General features: G+C 37.0%; 1 protein-coding gene across 1 annotated transcript in view; it reads right to left on the minus strand.

Moving 5' to 3' along the window:
- Positions 1-22,087, minus strand: part of TBC1D5 (TBC1 domain family, member 5) — a 297,889-nt gene that overhangs the window by 73,290 nt on the left and 202,512 nt on the right. Inside the window, exons 14-15 of the mRNA XM_010585896.1 lie at positions 6,881-7,023; positions 141-247 (exon numbers count right to left, since the gene is read on the minus strand). Coding sequence (XP_010584198.1) covers positions 141-247; positions 6,881-7,023 — 250 coding nt within the window. The remainder of the gene's footprint in view (positions 1-140; positions 248-6,880; positions 7,024-22,087) is intronic.

Genomic DNA, 22,087 nt, shown 5'->3' on the forward strand with positions numbered 1-22,087 from the left:
ACTTCAGCATTTTTGTCAGGTAAGAAGAAACTTGAAAGTACAGTTTAGTCCCCCAAATGTAGGTTGTTATTAACTTCACAGTATTTAGAACATTTTATTAGAGAGATTTATTCCCTGTATTTACAAAGCCAGCATCTCACCTTTGGATCTCGGAGAAAAAGTGCTCTTAGGATAAGGGAGTGAACATCTCCAATAGGTGGATAATGCATCAGAAGTCCCAAACAGGTCTGGTAATTACTTGAAATCACTACAATGAAAATGGAAAAAAAAAAAAAAAAGAAAAAAAAAAAAGTGAAATATTACTATCTTATTTTGGTATTCCAAACCAGCACCTTTTCCAGTAGATTCATCACAGTTCAGATTCAGCTGTCTTTTCCCACCTTAAGTCTCTTAGAACTCAAGCAGTGCTCAGAGTAAAAGAAGATACTGCATAATCAAGCTTCATGACTATGCTTGGTCCAGTATCATTAAGGACAATGCTAAACCTACTACTTACTTTATGTCATAGACATTTACGTTAGCTCCAGATTTAGATGCCTAAATTTAGATCTCTGTAGCTGTGCACCTAAAGCCTGCCTGAGTCAGTGGTGGTCAGGGCAATAGTCAGTGGAGCTTGAAGAACTAGTCCTATACTCTGAAATGGACACTGACTTTTCAGACACTCATCTGCAGACACCTAAATTTAAGTATGATAATTTGTGAGATAAATTTTACCTTCGGTCCTGCTTTTATGATAACTTTCCCCCACTCTGACAATTCTTTGCTGAAGTATCTTTTATGTTGTTCTTATGTACATATACATACACATGCCCACACACATATATATACACATACGTAAAATGATGTCAACAACTCCTTTTTTTCTCGTAAATCAGAAACTATTCATGAAATGTTCAGGAAAAAGGGAAAAGGCTAGATTTTAATCTCATAAACACTTAAAAATATAATATACCATTAACTTTATTAGGATTTTTTACTTATTCAGGAAATTTTCAGCATGCCTTGCTAAGTTTATAATTTTGTTATAATTATGCCTGATTTTATCTCTATGTAAGTATACTCTATGGTTCTTTGCTTGTCGTTATCGTATTCTGGTTGGTTTTGGTTTTTTTTTTCCCCAAATCAATCTAATTATGAGTGCAATTATTAAAGACATCTTTTCAGGCAGGTCTATGTAAACTACTTCATTTCTTTTGCACCATCTAAATCCAGGCAATCCATCTGCCACAGCTGTCAAAGCAATGCCTGTTAACGATGCTTATACTCTGCAACATAAAGACAGCCTCCAACAATAGTAATTGTAAATAATTTTTTAACAAACTTTACTATTCTGAGAACTTCAGCTGTAGTAACAAATACTTTTAATTAATCAGGCCTCTACACCAGAAAGGATCATTGCAAATACAAAATTATTTTGAATGAATAAAATGCAAAATAAAGGACTGTTTTGTGGATAGAAAGATTTAAATGTTTTATTTTTTTTCTTTCATGTGAATAAGCCTCATATCCTCCTGCACCTTTCCTCCCTTAACAAGAGGATTATGGGGAAAAGATGCAGGACTGGGCAAAATGAATAATTATAATCTGTGTAGGGAACCACTTTATCATCTTCATTTCCGTTGCTGATCCGACAGCTTGTAATTTCATACATCTGCTTTCATTTGTAAAGCACTCACTTATCCTACTCATTCTTTATCTGTTCTGCCTGTTCTTTTTCCTACCCTTTGTTTTTCTTGTTCATATTCAGGTACCTGTTTTTTCTTCTTGAAGTCACAAAGCTGGCATAATGAACACAATACAATGGTCTCCGTCAGAGTTCTTTCAGAGGAGTATAATATGAGCACCACATAGTACATACCCAATCAAACTCTCATACGTAAATCAAATTTAAGATACTGTTCTGCAGTTATGATCATGATGCCTTTTTACCAAAGCAAATAAAAATACTGAAAATTGATAGTAAATTCTAAATACTTTTATAAATGATAGGCAGTAAGACCAATGCATTTCTTGTTTGAACATATCAGAATGTGTTCTATTCAGTAATGTAAAATGGATTAAAATTATCCTTTCTTTATTTTTCTGGAAGAGTTCTTTGCTGTCTCACAGATCTAGAGAAAAGTAAATATTAAAAAAGCTAATTTATTTTAATGGTGCAGACTTGACCCCTGACAAAAAAATTGTGTTTTCAACCACATTTACTCTAATTATTAATTTTTTTATATGTATAATAGTGAAGCAATCGAATAATGGAAAAAAAAAATCAAACTGTTGGGAAATGACCTGTGTCCCCTCTGATTCCTAAAAGTTAAATTTTAAAATGAAACCTTACCATCCAAAGAAAGTTAAAAAAACTCCAACACTTAAATGAGGAAGGCCTGCTAACTTTTATATTTATTTTATCTTTAGGGTTTTCCCCACATATTCAGCTGTCCCCTTTCCATGTAGAAATCTTTACAGAAGAGAACACTGTTGCCAGTGCTCTATTTGCTGAGGAACCTTGGGTTAGAAGGATTACTTTGCTGAAACACCTCTTGGTACCCTTTTGTTTCAGAGTGATCTGTATGCTGCCCATGAGCCGGCAATGTGCGCTCGCAGCCCAGAAAGCCAACTGTATCCTGGGCTGCATCAAAAGCAGCGTGGCCAGCAGGTCGAGGGAGGGGATTCTCCCCCTCTTCTCCACTCTGGTGAGACCCCACCTGGAGTACTGTGTCCAGCTCTGGGGCCCCCAACATAAGAAGGACATTGACCTGTTGGAGTGGGTCCAGAGGAGGGCCGTGAAGATGATCAGAGGGCTGGGACACCTCCTCTATGAAGACAGGCTGAGACAGTTGGGGTTGTTCAGCCTGGAGAAGAGAAGGCTCTGGGGAGACCTTATAGCAGCCTTCCAGTACCTAAAAGGAGCCTACAAGAAAGCTGGAGAGGGACTTTTTACAAGGGCAGGTAGTGATAGGGCAAGGGGTAATGGCTTTAAACTGAAAGAGGGTAGATTTAGCTCAGACATAAGGAAGCAATTTTTTAGGAAGAGAGTGGTGAAGCACTGGAACAGGTTGCCCAGAGTTGTGGATGCTCCATGCCTGGAAGTGTTGAAGGATGGGGGTTCGAGCCACATGATCTAGTGGAAGGTGTCCCTGCCCATGGCAGGGGATTGAACTAGATGATCCTTGACAGTCCCTTCCAATGCAAACCATTCTACGATTCTTGTCTCTTCAGGACAAAATGCATAATACTATCCAACAGAGTGGCAGTTGTCTTAAAAATGATAGAGAAAATAGCAGTAAAGCAAAACAAACACCCCTTCTCTGAATATGCATGTCGGAGTTAAAAGGATTTCTAAGAATCAACTGTAGGATAAAGTTTCTGGAAGGAGATTCTCTGCAATATAAATTTATCCAGTCTCAGCAGTAGCTGGATGGTGCTGAAGTTCAATGGTGAAATATCCTACACTGTGGCCAGCTGCCTTGTAATAAGCTTGGTGCTTCTGTACCGGTGCTTTTCCTTCACTAATTGGCTTGGCAAGAGTCACATCGGGATCCAACTTCTGTTGTGAACAACAAGTTCTCACTTCTCCAAAGAATGCTATTGGTATTTCTAGGGAAAGGAGTAGAGAAACTCCCCTACATAGAGAAAACAATCTTACTGCCTTTTGATTAATATTTGTTATGCAGTGCGCAGAGGAACATCAAATTGCTTTCTCCCTTCTGCTTTAGATGAGACTGACTTTTCTCTGTTGGTCCAATAAACATTCCTGGATGCAAGCAGCAATAATAGTGGTGGAAAACATGTAAACTAACTGTACTTGTCCTCAACAAAGTCCTAATTTTCCTTGACATGTCATTTCTTAAGAGTTTAATGTTTGATGCCACCAGTCTTGTATCCTGATGGCTTCCTAACCCAGGAAGCCTACTTCCTAACCTACTTCCCCCTGCTGCTTTACGCATGGCTGTATTCTCTTTAGTAGGGCTTAAACTAAGTTAAACATAGATAATACGAACATCTTGCACTATAACAAAAATAACAAATCAGCTCCTCTAAGAAAAGGTTGTGGCTCCTTTATTTCGCTCAAAATATTCAGAGTGCTTTTAGATAAGAAAAAATACATTCTAACAATGGCCATAGCTAGTCCTCAAGTGGGAACATGATAAAAATATACTTATCTTAACACTCATCAGTCAAAATTAGCTCCTGGTGCAATAATGACAGTTTACTAAGCAAAATATAGACAGGTCTTCCAGGTTTGTTGATTTTTGTCATTCTTGAAGGGAAGGGAAGAATATAAAATATATGTATTTTTGCACTGCACCCTCCCCTCCATTCTGATTTCATCAACAACTTTGTATACATCCATATACATCTTGCTTCTGGTTTGACACATTTAAAAAAAAAGGTTGTTTTGCATGAATTTTTCCAAAGAAACAAAAAAAAATTAATTTATTAAAACTCACAGATACTTTGGTAAACAACCCTACACTTGGCTTGTGAGGATTATCACTCCACAGATAAAGCTCTGCTTAGATACAGATGTAAAACTGAACAGAGCAGTTTACAGAATGGCTGTGTACGTGATTATGTGTCCGTAATCTCTAAAATGTATAAACAATAACCTAATAATCTAAACGTTCCCTTCTCATTGAATAATATATCATTTGACTAATAGAGGATTTCAAATCAATAACAATAAAATAAAAAATATAGCAGAAATAATACTTTCTTAAAATCATGTCCTTGAGAACATCAAAATAAAACACAGAACCCCCCCCATCAATTCCCAAACCAGCAACTTCTCCCTCATCCCCAAATGTTTTGGCATAAAAGAATCTGCATAATTTTTAAGGTTTCAAATGCTTTCAGTACTATATTATTATCATTGTTTACATTTGACATTTTTATAATAAAATATCTTAGGAGCTCTATTATTATTCCTATTGTTTCAAAGTTTTTAAACTGAAAATTTCCAGACTGTTTATTTATAGATGATTCACATCATCACATGTTTTGAGCTAACATTTCCTTTCACCAAATAAAGAGAAGCTTTTAGAAACCTATTTTATTTGAAAATGTTTGTAAAAATATTACAACGGAACTTTGAACTCCATTCAAAGCTCAAATATCAGCAATAAAAAAATGAGGAAAAATGGAAAACTCTTCTATTACAGACATATAAGAAAAGCTTTCTTTTATCAAATCACTGTGCAAATCACTATCGTTTGAGCTTGACTTTGAAAATATCTTCAAGTTTACAATATTTATGACTGGGTACTGTGTTTCACCTTTTTATTATGCCTAGAGTAACTAACTAGGTCTACCTATAGAACAAAAAGTTACTCTATTACAGAAACAGTGTATGTATGAATATTAGCTGTCCTGATGAGGTGACTTTGCATCTCATTTGGGCAAATGTACTCCACTTTAAAGCTATTTACTACTCTGTTTACTAAGCCTGGGGATTTCAGAAAAAAGAGGGCATCATACAGATGCCTAGAACACATTTTTAGCTCATGTTTTTAGTTACCTCATACTGGTACTTGTACATGAGCACCACAAAGCAAAAGAAAACAAATGCAGAACAACCTTCCCTCCCCAAGAAGAGAGAGGGTGCTTACAAACACAGTTCTAAAGTTTCGTTTTTTTTTAAAGGAAAACGATGACACAAAATAAAACACTGATGTTAAGAAACAGTTTTACATGCATCTGCACCATATATCTATACCAAAAATTTTAAGATTATTTCCGTTTACTGCACATAAACAAGCCAGATTTAGATTGCAGAACATAATGACCTGGAATCAGATCATCCTGAAACAGCAGCATTAATTTTGAAACCTCTAAACTGAATTAAATGTCCACTTCTTTGAGAGGACTATAAGGTAGCTCTATATGCTGCATGTTTATTAAAAAGTAATTAAAAAACCACATGAAGGCAAGCACTGGAACGACAGTACGTGCAAAGTACATACACGTTATCTTTTTGAGATTGGGCCCTAAAATAGGAACCACAGATGCTGAAAACCTTATGTGTCCGAGAATACAAAATTGTGTCAAATATGCGACCTTGTTATAACCTAAAGCTTACAGATTGTATATAATTAACTCTGAACAGCATGCTATGGAATTCATATATTTAATGACAGACATAAATCTTGCTGCAAGACGCATACTTTCTTGCAGCAAAATTGTATACAGAATTTTTTCAAAATATGATGGGACAGACATAAATGCCTCAATCATTACATATCTTCCTCTTCCCATTCACAATTATATAAGCTAACAACATATTTGTTATTTCTTGTTTGCCCCAACTTAATGTATTTATTAGTCATCACTAACCCATAAGAATTCACCTTTGCACATATTTCAGGCATGCTAAAATAAAATAAAATTAAATGATCATTTTTTAAAGATGCCACTCTTGCACAGAATAAACATATTTTGTAATTGTTACTCATCTCTGCATTTACATTTCTTTCAAGATATATCTTCGAAAATTATGAGTCATTGCCTTGTGCATTTTCACATTTCTCACAGCAGAACAGCATAAAAGTATTTCCAGTCTCAGAGAGGCTTTACTCAATTCATCAGCTTGGTCAGAAGGTGGAGCTCTATACATACCTGTATCACTTACTGCACATAAAATCCACAACTCTATATAAAACCAGAGAACTACTCAGAAAACAAACCTGCATTTAACTCCAAGATACAATTTGTTTCATAAATACACCAGACCGTGTCTGATAATAAATGGCTCTTCTCCTAGCATTTGGAAGGATTTTCAGTATGTTAAAAAATTCACAATGAAATTTAGCATTTCTTAAGTCCTTTTTTTCTTTGGAAAAATAGGTTTGCATTCTTTTTAAAAGAGTGTAGGATAATTGATACTTACAGGCATCTCTAATATATAACAACATGGCTACAAAAATGTAGTCAACTAAATTCAGGGTGATACTGTCAGCAAATAGAGCATCCCAGACAACCAGAAGGTCCTGAAGTGGGAATTCACGTCCAAACAGGAGCCTTACCCATCGCCTGAAAAAAAAAGGAAAAGATATGATTTGTATTTCTCCATTTTGCCAAGTATGGTAAAGTCAGGATACCCATCCCTGGATCAGCTACAATCCAAAACATTTTACTAGAAAATTTTGCAAAGCGCAAAGATCTGTCATAACCACTTAACTAACTGTATTCGTGGAAATGTTACTGCATCTACATTAAAGAAGTGATACATTGCAGACTGTAAAAGCTAAACTGACTAATATTATTACATGGGTGAACCTCAAAGGACAAAACATATCAATCCTATACACTGTATTTTTTGGCATTTAATGTGATAGTGATCCAAGATGAAAGGGAGAAAATGTTACGCAAGAATAGCGTGGAACAGCAAAACCAGGAGGGTGAAGCCAGTGGTTTGTTTATGAGAAGCCCCGAAAAGCCCAGTGAAGTGAAAGCCAGTTCAGAGGCAGATGCCGAGCAGCAGTTAAAATGGACAGGGTCACACTTAGTTTGAAGAGGCTTCCTCCCTGTAATCGATGACAGTGTTCGCAGCTCCATGTGAAATATGCTATGGATGCTATTTTGATTAAACCTAATTTAAATCTTTACCAGATTTAGTGATAATCTGCATGTAGACTATACTGTCAATTCCTGTTCATATCCGTGCTGTTTTCATACCTAGCAAAATGTGAAAATCTGTCTTATTAAACGCACTATTTGCTTGAGGCTGTAAGCTTGAAATGCAGTAGAAGAAATTTTTTTCTCAAGATTTCTTATTTCCAGTTCTGGCTCTTACACTGACTTACCTGCTGACCTCAGGAAAGGCACCTCCCTTTCCTATTCCAGAACAGACCTGGTAGCTTTGTACCTTTTTAGGTAGGATTATCTAAGGTTACATTTGAAAGAGCTAAAAATAGTTAGTAACATTAATCCTGAAATAGTTATTACAAAATGGACTTAAAAATAATGAATTACATTTTTAGTGTGGATATGCAAATTACTATGCGTGTGGAATCTGTTTATTCAGTGGCAAGAAAAGATTGATTGCAAATTTCTGCTAAGCATATTAAGTCATTCTTTAAAACTCACAAAAATTTCTAAAAAGGCAACTAGAAATTTCATCAAGATTAGTTTCACTTGTAAGAATTCATGTTTAACCACTTTTGTCCCAGAACTCATTGTTGGTTTAAGGCATCTGGGTTTTTTTTCGTGACTCCTGTAATAAAAGTTCATTTCTAGACAAATGAATTCCAACACGTCAGTCAAGCACAAGCTTTTAAGATAGCAACAATCTGTACAAGAAGACTGTCTTATTAAAGGGACTGTTTTGCGAGTCAAGGTTTTGTTCACTTGTTTGTTTGTAAACTTTTATTCCCCCTGCCACTGGAACCATATGTATAATCTGCAGAAACATCCATGTTACAGATTCAGAGATCACTACACAGAATTTTTTCCCTTGCAAGACGTGTTCCCTTTTAAAAGTGAAAATACGTAGTTTCAAAAGACAGCATCTTCTCATCCTTGTATTAAACATTTACATTCTAAGATCTTGTAACTTTTTATGTTAGTGTAGTAATTATAAAAGTCACAATATTAGCTATGACAAAACACAAACTCTATGTATTTCTCTCTCTGATCAAACCCCTTCCCTATGAGGACTTATTTTCAGGCCTCAGAAAGAGAAGTCAGAAGAACTGTTAACACAGAAGTAAGGCTTAGCTAGTGCATTTAATACCACTTCTGTTCTATCGAAGGGATTTTACCATGTAGTGGCACATTACCCTACAGTGCTTAGCCCACAGGAGACTATTATCCTATGGTGACACAAATATTACCCAAACTCTGCGTGAAGCCTATTACTTGCATTAACAACCCCTCCCACCTGTAAAACCGCAACTTTCAAGTTACACAAACTGTTAGGCAAGAAATTTCAGCTAAGCTTCAAGCATTTGAGCTGACTTTGCTTGCAACTACCCAGATCTCATTCAGAAGCCTTGCTAAAAGTCTAATACACTCTAAGGGAAAAAATACACCATGGTGTAATGGGATTTGTTATTAGTCTTTTATTAGAAATCTCTTTTGCTTCTTTACTACTTCATTATGCAGTGTTAATCGTTTGTAGATGCAGGTTTATTCTGCTCAAGCAGAAGTCATTCCTTTTTTCCTCCTGCTTTTGTATTTTCTCCTGGGAAAATTAAATCTCAGTCCCCAGAGGTATCACGTTTCACAGACGTAGTCTGCTGAAGAACAACTGGACTTCCTTTTGCAACCGTAATATTACCGTTAATTATTTGAACTTTCCTGTCTTAAAGGGAGCAAGCAATTCATACTGTTGTAAATGCATATATACTAACTGCTCTCTTATTTTCTTCGGCAGCATTTAGCTCATAGCATCTATAAACCAAGGACCCTATTGCCTATGAACCATGCTGCCATATGGCAGGACTCCACTCAGCTTTTGTATTCATAAAAAGAGATCTTAATTCCTTAAAGTAAGTGTCCACGCTGAAAAGCTGTCTTTCAAACTAACACATTTTTATTGCTTTTACAAATATTTGAAGAGAATTTAAGACACACTTAATAATTGCATTGGACATGATAAACCTTTTTTTTTTTTTTTGAGATGGCTGTCTCTGGTTTAATTATTGTTCTGTCCTGTTAATCTTGCCTTACATCTGTTACACCTGCAGACTGCGAGGCTCACAATAGTATACCTTTTATCACATGCAGTAATACAATAATTCATATTTTACCAGGCACACTTAGCAATTAAAATCTACAAAAAAAACCCCAACAGATTCTTTAAAGCCATAATACACCAAGGTACTACTACCTACATTGTAGAATACGTAACTGTATCTTCCACTTATGATTCCTATATAATTAAACCAATATTCTCAAGAGATCAGTAATTACTAGCAATAGATAATGATTCATTAATGACCTTACAGTATAGGGAAAGCAAGAGAAAACTGTACTCTAGTAAAGCCATTAAATAAGGCAATGTTCCAGCCTTACCAGTTTTAACTAAACCCACAACCATTTTGGCTGAGATTTACAGGATAATTCTGCAAGCATCAATAAAATTAACTCATGTTATTTGTTACATATATTTAGCTGGTTATCTTCTCTGTCTTCTTGGAAGGCAGACAATTTTTTAAAAAAACTTAAATAAGCCTAAGAAATGGTTACAGACTAGGTGATGCAAACAGCTTAGGAATATGAGGACAAAACAACACAATGAAATCGGAAAGAATAAGAAAAACCGTAACGCCAGGAAAGGGAAAGCATGAGTCTGAAGCTACTTCTATATCTAGGACCTACAACTTGTCAACAAGTTGCCTAAAAATTCTACTGTAAGAGCCTGTTTTCAGCCATTTATACTTTTGCTAAACTCAATCTTCAGCACAATTTCCACTTCAAGCATCTGCTCAAGACTTGATTTTTTTATTCATTGATACTATTCATTAGAACAAGGTTAAAAAAATTCTGGTCGTGTTTAACTTACTTTGTCCCCAGGCATTTCATTAAGAAGGTCTAGAACCAAAACAAGGTCTCTGGTATTTCCTTTTTGCTGTGTATATTAAAAAAATGCCCAAATTTGGTAATTCCTTGGTTGGCCTAAACACAGCAGGGTGCAGGTTTCCACTGAGTCTGTTCTGTTTCCCCGTCTTTCACCCCAGCTGCACCCTCCTTCCTGCATGGGAAATGGCAAAGGTGCATATCATTCACCTGCAATGGCTAGTGCCACGTAGTGGATGTGGTGGCAGAGGATGCTGTTCATCTAGTTTCCAGTGCTTGCAAGACTCAGTAGTGGGAGTCTTCCAGGGAAAGGGAGGGCCAGTAGGATTTTGCAGGATGTCATTGCATTCTCAGTGCAAGTTTTGCTGCTTTTTTTAAAATAAGAAAATTATTTAAATGGACTGTAACTATTGAAAAGAACACCATCTTATCAAAACTAAGCACTTGGAAGCTGAGAAATGCCAAAATTAACATCAGTTGTTTACTGACTGAGAAAATGATATGTAAGCTCTGTCTCTTTAAACTCTGTCATGAATTATGTTCAAGCAAACATTTGTAGCCAGTGCAATTTACTATGTAAAGTCATGGTCAATAATTTAGGAGAAAGGGTAGACAGACTTGAGCTGTGATCTGCTTGTTCAAAAATGAGATATGGAAAAAGGATGAGGAGCGACATTTGTATAACACTTTCAAAAGAACTTAAAGCTATACGGAAGAGAATTAAATAGTTCAATGCCAGGCAGTAAGCGCTACTCTGGGCAGACTTCGTGTCTGCACTACAATTTCAGACGTCCATGTTTCTGACCTACGGGCAGAGGGTGGGCTGCAGTTGAAGAAGGCTGTGTATCTCTGTGGCTATACTTCTGCAGAGGTACCCAGCAGCAGGCAGGGCTAACACGGGGGCTACCTCTCCCACAGCAGCACCCGTCAACACTCACATGGATGAGAGGAAGAGCAAAGATAGAAAAGCACCCTCCAAAGAAGACATTTGATACCAGAAGGTCTCCCAGATTTGGTAGTTGCCGGAGGCAGTCAGAGGGGAGACAGGCAATTGCAATCAGAGGATGTGTAAGGCAGCTTACTTTCTGTTAATGACATGAAGGAGACTAATCAAGACAAGCTTTAGCAACATTTCAGCTTAGACTTGTTACACAGTCCATTTCTCCAGTGTTCTGTCTCCTTTCTTAATAAATCTTGTTTTTATTAAGACTCCCATGGATTTATACAGTTCAGGGATTTTGTACGAAATGTCCTTAAGAGATTAATAAAACCTTCAAATGATACAAGACAGCAAAGGAAACATGCCCAAAGTATAATCACAACTTCTTCTTTCAGCTGCTCTTCTATAAGGGTCTTGTGGAAGGGCAGTACTGCTCTTGGTGCACAAGAAACTCTTAATGATCACAGATGAGAAGAAAGGCAAAGAAGCTAAGTGTAATGATCAACAAAATGACATTTCTAAAATAAACAAAACCTTATTAAAACCCAATATTTTGTCAGAACAGAGAGAAACATGTGAAATCCCAATAAAGCCAAAAAACTGGTATAAGAAGTTACGTGGGAAGCTCAGCAGACTTTGAGGGATTTACAGAAATTTCTGATGCGTTGGATCTAAACGTTGAGAATTTTACACACAGCATACCCTCATATACACACCACCCATAAAGGATGTACAGTGAGATATTGTTACAGCACATGTTCCATTTTTTTGCCTTAATCTACTTAACTTGTGAGGGGAATGAAAACAGACATCTTGTGAGAAGATGTGTTTACTTCATCTGTAAATTCAAATGTTAATTCTGGATTTATTAGATAAAATTATGTGGCCTTTGTCATTTGAGAAGGCAGACGAGATGATCAGATTTTCCTTAGGCTGTAAAACATTTAAATAGTATAGAATTCTACCACATTGTCTCCAGCAGTGTATGCTGATTGTACAAAAGTGTGTTTGATAAGGAGGTGTGCTGGTTTTGGCTGGGATAGAGTTAATTTTCTTCATAGTGGCTAGTATGGGCTATGTTTTGGATTTGTGCTGAAAACGGTGTTGATAACACCGGGATGTTTTCGTTGTTGCTGAGCAGGGCTCACACAGAGCCAAGGCCTTTTCTGCTCCTCACCCCACCCCACCAGCGAGGAGGCTGTTGGGGCACAAGGAGTTGGGAGGGGACACAGCCGGGACAGCTGACCCCAACTGACCACAGGGATATTCCGGACCATACGACGTCATGCTCAGCATATAAAGCTGGGGGAAGAAGGAGGAAGGGGGGGACGTTGGGAGCGATGGCCTTTGTCTTCCCAAGTCACCGTTAGGCATGATGGAGCCCTGCTTTCCTGGAGATGGCTGAACACCTGCCTGCCCATGGGAAGTGCTGAATGGATTCCTTGTTCTGCTTCGCTTGCGTGCACGGCTTTTGCTTTACCTATTAAGCTGTCTTTATCTCAACCCACGAGTGTTCTCACTTTTACCCTTCTGATTTCTTTCCCCCATCCCACTGTGAGGGAGGTCAGTGAGTGGCTGTGTGGGGCTTGGTTGCTGGCTGGGGTTAAACCACGACAGGAGGGAAAAAACGTGTGCCAACATCTAAAAAAATCATTCAGCTTCTCCTTAGACTTAGAGATAATAGAAAGTATATAAAAAAGATTCTTCTTACATGTGCACATACACCTGCCTTATCTGTTTAAGTAATTTCAGGTTTGTATGCAGACTACTATTCTGCCAGGGAACGACATACACGCTTTGGTGTGACCGTGATCCAGGTGGGATTGTCCTGTCCTGCACTCCCATGTGGGGTGTTCATTTCACGCCTTCTCCAGTACTGGCTGCATTTAGATTTGGTGGATCATTGCACCAAATGCATGAATCATGGCTCTGATGTTGGGTGGATACAAGGTAGGTTATTGCTGGTTTTTTTTCTGGTTCAAATTCTGTTTGGTTTGTGTTCACATCCATTAATTTTTTAAGTTTTACATAGTTATATTAAAAAATGCTCAACTTTAAAAACTATTATAAAATCCACAGGCTTTCTGCTCCACAGCTTAGACACTGGGGTCTTACGCAAAGATGAAAACTACGGTGTTTGAAAACAATTCCAGTAAAAACGAAACTACACATTTACCTTATGGATTAAATGGGTTTCAAACTCTACCATACGTTTTCCCATCAGAAAATAAGTATTTAAAATTGAATAATACTGATAACAAACACTCATTTATTAATATAAATCTACTCAAGTTTAGGCTAAGTGATGAACAAGAATAGTGTACGCAGTTTACTTTGCTGCCTTCTTTCCATTGGGGAAAAAGGTTTTGATTTGTCCTACTGAAAATTCCTGCTGCTCTACATAGCCTGAAAATTTTTTATAGTAATTACCTTATCAAACACAGACTAGCACATCTCTTTGAAATAAATACCTTTAATTTTATTTTTATAAATAAATGACATGCGCATCTAATTGTTATGCGGATTATTTCCTCTCCCATATGGTTTCTTCAAGTTTACTGGCAAGATTACTCAGTTTTGCATTTAAGAAAAATTCTTTCCATTTTTGGAAGACTCTATGCATTTCCTTATTAAAGAAGGTTTGTCTTTCTAAAAAATAAATTCTTAATAACTATCTCCCCCTCCTTACTGTAATTTACCCTTCTTTGCAAAAGCACTTACTGCTGTCTTGAGCCAGACCAATTCTAATATACGCACTTGCAGGAATGCACTTAATGAAAAAGGTGCCATTGCATCTTCATTAGCAGTAATGTTTAATATTTTAAAAAATGTTCTACAATAAAACTATTGAACCTGTTAGCCTGCTTTGGCTAGGTTTCTGTTCCAGTTCTTAACTAACTTTAGGCACCTGTTTTGGCATTGGTGCTGCCCTTGGTGTCAGATTTTCCATGGCTACCACTGTCACCTACTGCTGCTCCCCACCTACAGCCAACTTCTTGGGCGGTACCAACAACTACAGCTGGGTGCCTTGGACATGTTCAACAGAAGTGGTGGTGCTCCTGCTATAGGGAAGATAATTTTCCTTCATGTTCTTGCTATGGTTTTGGTCCCCGATGTAGTTCTAGCTTGTTGCACTATTTTAAATGTTGGTAGTTGTACTTTCATGTTCTTCTGAATTTGTTTTGGAAGTTGTTTCATGCAAGTTTATGGGAATCCACTTAATGCTGACAAAAGTGATGTATTTTGCTCCTTCATGCAGCTGTTGCAAAGTGTACATTTTGCCTCCCACTTCAGCCTGCTGTAGTACACACCCCAACAATAAGGAACTTTCTTTAAAAAACACTTTTACAAAGAGCATTACTGGTAACCAAACTCACTAAAACCTACCCCTGATTTTAAAACTCTGCTCAACATTTCTACTCTAATCTATAACCAGGGTACCTGGTTACGCAGGACATGGAAAAGGCTGAAGTACTGACTGCTGCCTTCACCTCAGTCTTTACTAGCGAGACTGGCTTTCAGGAATTCCAGGTCCCAGAGACAGAGGAAAAGGCTGGAGCAAGGAAGGTGTACCCTTGGTGGAAGAGGATCAGGTCAGGGAATACTTAAGCAAACTAGACATACAGAAGTTCATGGGACATGAATCGGATGCATCCATGAATGCTAAGGGAGCTGGTGGATGTCATTGTAAGGCCACTCTCAATAATCTTTGATCAGTCATGGCGACTGGGAGAATGTCCTAAGATTGGAGGAAAGCAAATGTCACTCCTGTGTTCAAGAAGGTTAAGAAGGATCCAGGGAACAACAGCCCAGTCAGCCTCACCTTGACCTCTGGGAAGATGATGGAGCAGCTAATCCTGGAAACCATTTCCAGGCATACGAAGGACAAGATAATCATCAGGAGTGGTCAGCCTGGCTTCACCAAGGGCAAGACAAATGATACATGAATTCATACCAGCAAAAAGGCATGTAAAATATACACCAAAAGATCACCACAAGCTGTTCTCCCCTTCCACAATAACCTCATAAACAAAAATAAAACCCCTGCAATGACAAGTAGACCACTGGAGAAACTTGCCTAAAGATGTGGTGGTAACCCATACTTGAATCTTTAAATTCTGATCAGATGTTATTACAAAATTCTGGAGGGATATCATGTAAGATTGGATCTGATTCAGTGATTATTTGATAAAGTCCTATAACAGCAGGAATTCAGAATAATTAAACTTATAAACCTGTAGGATCTTGGGTTACTGTTCTGATTTTGCAATTTATGTGATTGATCTTCGTAATGTAAAACTCAAGTAATACGACTGGCTGAAAAAGCTCTTAACACGCACGTAATTGGTTCACCTTTTCTTTATCTAATGGGTCAACTTGCTTTTGACTTTCTTCTCTGAAAGAATTCTAGTTTCTCTGCATATTCAAATGTTTTTTAACCTAGTAGTTTTATTTGCAGGCTTTGCCAATGGTTCTCACAACAAATTTGCAATAGTCTATTTCTGGAAAAGCTTGAATCTAAATTTATTTGTAACAGTAACTATGGACTAACACATTGTAAGACACAATGACTGTTTTCATTACCAGTGCTGATCTCCATCAGTTTTAGCTTGCTGTACTGGCTTGGTTAGATTACAGACACTTCCACTTTCCATTTCATCCTTCTAACATTTTCAGAGGCTATTTTGGTTTTTAGATACTACAAGACTGTAAGCTTATGGAATAGGAAAGAGTAAAAAAAAGCCAACACTCTGTCATTAGTCTGTTCAACTGATTTGAAAATGGATTTTATTAGTACCAGCAAGAAGTCTGCAACTGGCTTTTCCGTTACACTAAAAACTTCAAAAACAGAGCTAAGAACTTGAATGTGTTTAGAAGAGAATACAGAAACAAGATTCCCAATTTTTCAGCAGCAAAGATGGGAGAAACTGGACCTTTAGGTGGAAATTTATATTGTTGATATAACTCTTAAGTGATCAGAGACTTGCACTCAATGTAGCATTTAGTTTAAAGAAACTCTCTGCAGTGGGAGAAAAGTACACTGTTCAGTTTCTTTCCCATTCCTCCTAAACATTAGAAGTTAAAATACTTCAATTTTAGTATTTCTCATACACAACACTTTATAAAGGCTTAGTAATTAACAGCTATTACAAGCATTGTATTGACATTGCTAGCCTGTGTTTGCAGTAAATATGACATCCAGTTACTGGACTAGAACAGTTTACTGACCAATTCATTACTGTGAAGAGTGGATAAAACTGTTGTACTCCAGTAGTTACCTAGAGAAAGAATGATCATAATGAAACATCTAACATAGTTTCAGACATTGATGAATTTTTTAAAGGACAGAAGCTCTAGACATTTGTCAAGATTTTTAAAAAAGGTGCTTTAAGTTGACAACAAATATCACAGATCAAAGCTGAGGCACCCATTTTTTCAATGTTGGCCAAAATACAGAGGTAACAACACGAAGGGTCCAGCTGTTATACCATGAGTCATTTAGAAATTACCTGGGCTAAACTGTGCTTGTATTCAAAGGAAAAAGACTGAAGAATACTGCTGTGTTTCTGCAAAACAACTAAATATAAACAGCTAAGGCAATACTCAGATATAAAAAGCAAGGTTCAGTGTTGATAAAATTATGGGGATAAACAGTAAGGACTAGAGGGGACTGCTACATTCTACTGGAAAAAAGCGTTTGAAGTCAATGATAAACACCCCTTAAGTGCAAGCAGTATGGGACTTCATCTCTGACACATATCTAAAACCCTAATTTAATGACGAATATCTGCACTTATGAGAGAAAAATGTAAGAACTTGAAGGTGTGCCTACTGAATTCTTACTGCTCTTTGCAATTAAAACCTACAGTCCTAAATACTGATGATGCATGTGCATTTTGTTTTGAAAATCATTGCAGAGTAGCAAAAACATTTTCTTTTTTTAACAAAAATAATTACAGGTGAATGATTTTAAACACTGTTTGCTGCAATAAACCTATTGAAACAAAAGAGGCACTTCTAAATTAGTGAAGTTCCTACTGATATCAGCTATTAGCAATTAGGAACTCCACCCCCCCCAACTTTTCCATCTTTAAACAGCAATGATTAAATTTCGTTTTAAAGTGGAGAAATTATATTAGAAAAACAACTCTCAGTGTTGCAATTAAAGCACAGTTCTTAAGATGATAAAATAAATTTGCTAATAGCTTTATCCATTGATTCAAGATGCATGCAGTAGGTTTAAAAGATACAACGATCCCTTTGTACATTCTCTCTTTAGAAGAGGAACCTATAACATTTTACTGTCCCATGTTGTTATATCTTCTACAGAGTTACTACATTTCTCTGTAGAATCCACTTGGACAAGACTTAATAAAAAAGACATGTATTTTAAAATAAAAAGAAGAGAGATAATTTTGTTAATAGCTCTAAAGTAAACAAATAAGTACTGATAAAATATTATGAAATTTATATTCTATCTTGAGACTTCCCCATCACAATTAAATAAAATGCCTTTTCTGTCCATAAAAAATTGAAATCTACAGTTGAACCATCTTTCTGTTACTCTGTATTGAAATGTTAAAACAAAGGAACTTTCTGCTGGTATGCTAAAGAAAACATATTAAAAATTTCAGGAGATTTAACTTTTTTTTTTTTAATTCTTCAGAAGCTATCTGCCTATGTCCAGCAATGGAACTGCTACTGGAAAACACACTGTATTCAAACCAACAAGGCAACATGCCTGTTGTGACTGTACCACTAGCTTACCAAATCCATGTGAGTCTTTTTCTCCTTTCTAATCCAATTTCTCCACCACAGGTGTTTTCTGGTGTTACAGAGAATTCAGTTGATAACGAAGACAGTTTTAGGTTTTCATAGTAAAATTAAGGATGACAATATATCAAAGAATATGCATTATCAAGTAAAATGGTAACTTTAAGCTAATTAAATTATGTATCAGATCGCCTCCTTTATCTCATAAAACTGCATAAATATATGTCAAACATATCTGAAGTAAAAGGACATGGCCTTTACAAAGTGATAGTCTTTCAGTTGGGCTTAAAGCATAAGAAATTGAAATTGTGATACTTTGATATGAAGAAAACAAAAAAACCTTATTAAGCTATTTGGCAGCCATGCTCAGAATAAAACAGGCACCAGTAGTGAAGACTTTATTAACATCCACAAAATCTTACTATACATACCTTTTGCAGAAGCCTTATTTTAGTATTTGGAAAATTCCTGCTAATTATGCTGAATACAAACTCAGGTAAAACTATACCACTGCAGATAAATAAATTCCTTGCCAATAAACTGGTAAGAAAAATGTGGAGAGATAATAGAACACCTAAAGAGATGCAAAAACCCACTACAGAGATACTAGAGAAAATATCGTTTTCTATGCATCCAGGACTTCGGGCATCTTCCATGAATGACTGGAGCACCCAACTTTACAGCAACTCTGCAGACGAAGGAGCTCTACTTGAAATTCCCTGTTTGGAGCTGCCGCCCACAGGGGCCAGACCACCTTGACAGCAGCCCTCAGAGAATCTTGGCTTTCCATATTCCTTTTCATCGCAGTATAGCAGACTTACTTCAGAGATGCTTCCCCCTTGAGAGTCAAAATTAAACAGCAATAAACCCAAAATGGACAGAATACCTACCTACCACCTGAACTGGGGGCTTATTTCTGTAAACCTCTTTGTAATTAAGTATATAACATTTCAAAATCCCTTTGTGGCTCTCCACTCCAGAGGAGAAATTTATTTATTTTTTAAAATGAGGAGAGAAGATTTATATCATCACTGAATTCAATATTACATCTATTGTACGCTCTAAAACTAAATTAAGAAGCTGTTCAGAGGCCATACATGCAGCAGTCCATTTCAATCTATTAGTCTGGCTAAATGCCTTCATACATCCAGTGAAGGGAGTCATCATCATCAATCTGCCAGTTTTAGTGACCAGTCAACTACATGTTGATGCATGCACTGAGGAAACACATGCGCTTCTTCCCTGCTGTCGTACTCCTAAACGTAAGAATCAAGTGAGGCTGTTCCAATAGGTAGCACACAAAATGATTATTTAGCTGCTTAGTGCAAATAACAGTGTTAGAACCACCATTTTATTTATAACCTTAGTTCAAAGGCAGAATATGTTTGGAGCCCAGTGCCATTATTGAGCAGGGTAAGGCAAATAAGAGTTAACTTCTTTTGCCTGTTAACTGCACTGTTGTTATCCAGAGTCTTGCTTTCATTTAAACTGCTAAGCAAAAAAATGCACACTTGGAAGTTCTTTTATCCTTTCGCTATATACTTAAAAAAAGTTGTTTTACATATTAGTTACAAGAATAGGAACTTCAACTTTTGTGAAACAAAGTGCCTATGACTGGTGAAGTTTTGAGTTGTGTAGCAGCAGCCTTATGGGAATACCGCATCTTTTTGGAAACGCACAGGGCCTTAGTGGTCTCATTTAGCTACCTATGTGCCCCTGCAGAAGCCCTGCTAGCAATAAAATACTCTGGTGGCAAACAGCTAATTCATTAATTAACTACAGTATTTGCTGGAAAGGGAAGCACTAAACAACGCTGCACAGAAAGTGCAATTGCGGTTGTTCCAGGTCCCTGTCTGCAGTATGTGCGGCAGAGGCAAGCAATGCCTATGCTGTTTCTAATTATTCCAATTATCATGGCACACTATGAAAACTTGATTAATAACACTGAAGATATTGTTGTGGCAATTAGCCATATGGTTGTGGGACTTTATTCTGTCACGATTTAGCCATTAGCATCTACTTATGTTTGTCAGAACAGAGCATCCGTGACAAGTTGGAGTTCCGCTCACCTTGCCGAGTCCCCGGTGAGCAACACCAGAGAAATGTTTATTCCTGGGAGCCCCGCGCTTGAGTAAATTTTTCATGTGGCATCCGGTCTGACTGGGGACAAATGTCAAGTAGCTTAATGCGACGACCCATCAAGCCAGGCTCTTTCTGCAAAAGGTACCTTGTGAACGGCTTGTCAAGGCAGACTTCTTTCAGGGGAGATTTGACCAGTAAAATTAGTGTCAAATGTCCTGTATTCAATGTTTTCAACAGTTAACTGTTCCGACAGCATGCACCTACCCTTATTTAGACGTGACGAAATGCTCTATTATGATTTTATACACCTATGAGTTACATAGTACTGCGTGCTTGAAATGTAAATCTCCAAGCAGAGGGACCACGGGACAGCACTACCACCAGGTTGGTCAGCTGAACTGACAGCTACATGAGCTGACAATTTTTATGAGCCATCTTTTTACAACACGAAGTATATATTAAAAAACGTTTATTTTAATTGTTCTTTCTTTTCATTTTATGGTCAGAGTAACCGCTCATGTCTAAAAGCTCTAAGACACAAGTAAAACCTTTAAAAAAATCATTAATAACTGAAGGCTGCCTTTTTTTTCCTCCTGAAAGCATAGCAGTAGTCTTACCGCTTCTCTAACATTTCTTGCAAATCAGCTAACGCAAATGTGTTTATATTGGCACATCACTCAAAATCAAAATGTTTGCAATCAAAGACAACTCTAAACTTAACTAGTTGTCCACAGTTACAAATCAAGAAGTTAGTCCTTATTAAAAGGAGTAGGAAGCACTAAAGAATTAGCATCTTGCTGCACAGGAATGCCATATATACAACTGATGAAATTGTGCTTACCTCTTTTGGATATGAGAGGAGGAAGCAATCACCCAAGTTTGTGGAAATGACAGTAAAATGACACAACGTAAGTTTTTAAGAAGCATAGAACTTTAAGAAAGCCCACAGTATTGTAGAAATTCACTGGCCACTGTTAAAAAGAACAACAAGAACCGCTATTTTTCATCTGTTTTTCCAATAGCTCTACCTCTATCCTAACAGTAGCTTTCCTTTTATAGTCACTATCTTCCATCTGTATAGATCTTTCACACACTGTGAGGAGACAGATACATCGTTTAAAACCATAAAAGTAATTGTAAGGAAATAAAAATAGACAGAGGACTCTGAGCAGGTGTAGTATTTTTAACTAAATTTAACTCGTTATTTAATGACAAGAATTTTAGTTGACAAGATATCTGGGCATAAAATTTGCTGACAAATGTCCATGTAAGAACAAAAATGATGTACATGCCTCACAGCTCACTACTAATCGGGATGTATCAGCAAAATAAAGTTATCAGCAGAAAGGAGGGACTGGATCTGCTTCTCATCAGACATACCAACTTTTAATGGAGAGCTAGTTCTAAGGCTGAAAAAAAATCAGTAAAACTTTTTTTCCATTTATGCCCTTTTGATTGAGATGATCAAGTTTGTTTTTAAATAACAGTGTTTCTAGAAAATTATATACTGACTGTCCTAGAAATCCCATCTGTGCACATAGACATTCATATGCGGAGGGGGATCGGGTGTAAAGGAGGTAAATAATTCAAAGAGGGAAGCAAGGAGAGCAATAAATACTAAGCAGGAAAGAAGGAAGAGATGAAGGATAGACAAGAGGGCACAGAAGATTTAGCTGGAATGTAAGTATCAGTGAGGATTTTTTTCACAGGAGCTGTGGAGCACAAGACGGATGACCGAAGGGGTAATTTGTGTGCAGTGTGAGCACTGGGCTCAGCCCT

This window comes from Haliaeetus leucocephalus, unplaced genomic scaffold (genome assembly GCF_000737465.1).
Source record: "Haliaeetus leucocephalus isolate CR32 unplaced genomic scaffold, Haliaeetus_leucocephalus-4.0 Scaffold135, whole genome shotgun sequence".
In the NCBI taxonomy this organism is placed as follows: domain Eukaryota; kingdom Metazoa; phylum Chordata; class Aves; order Accipitriformes; family Accipitridae; genus Haliaeetus; species Haliaeetus leucocephalus.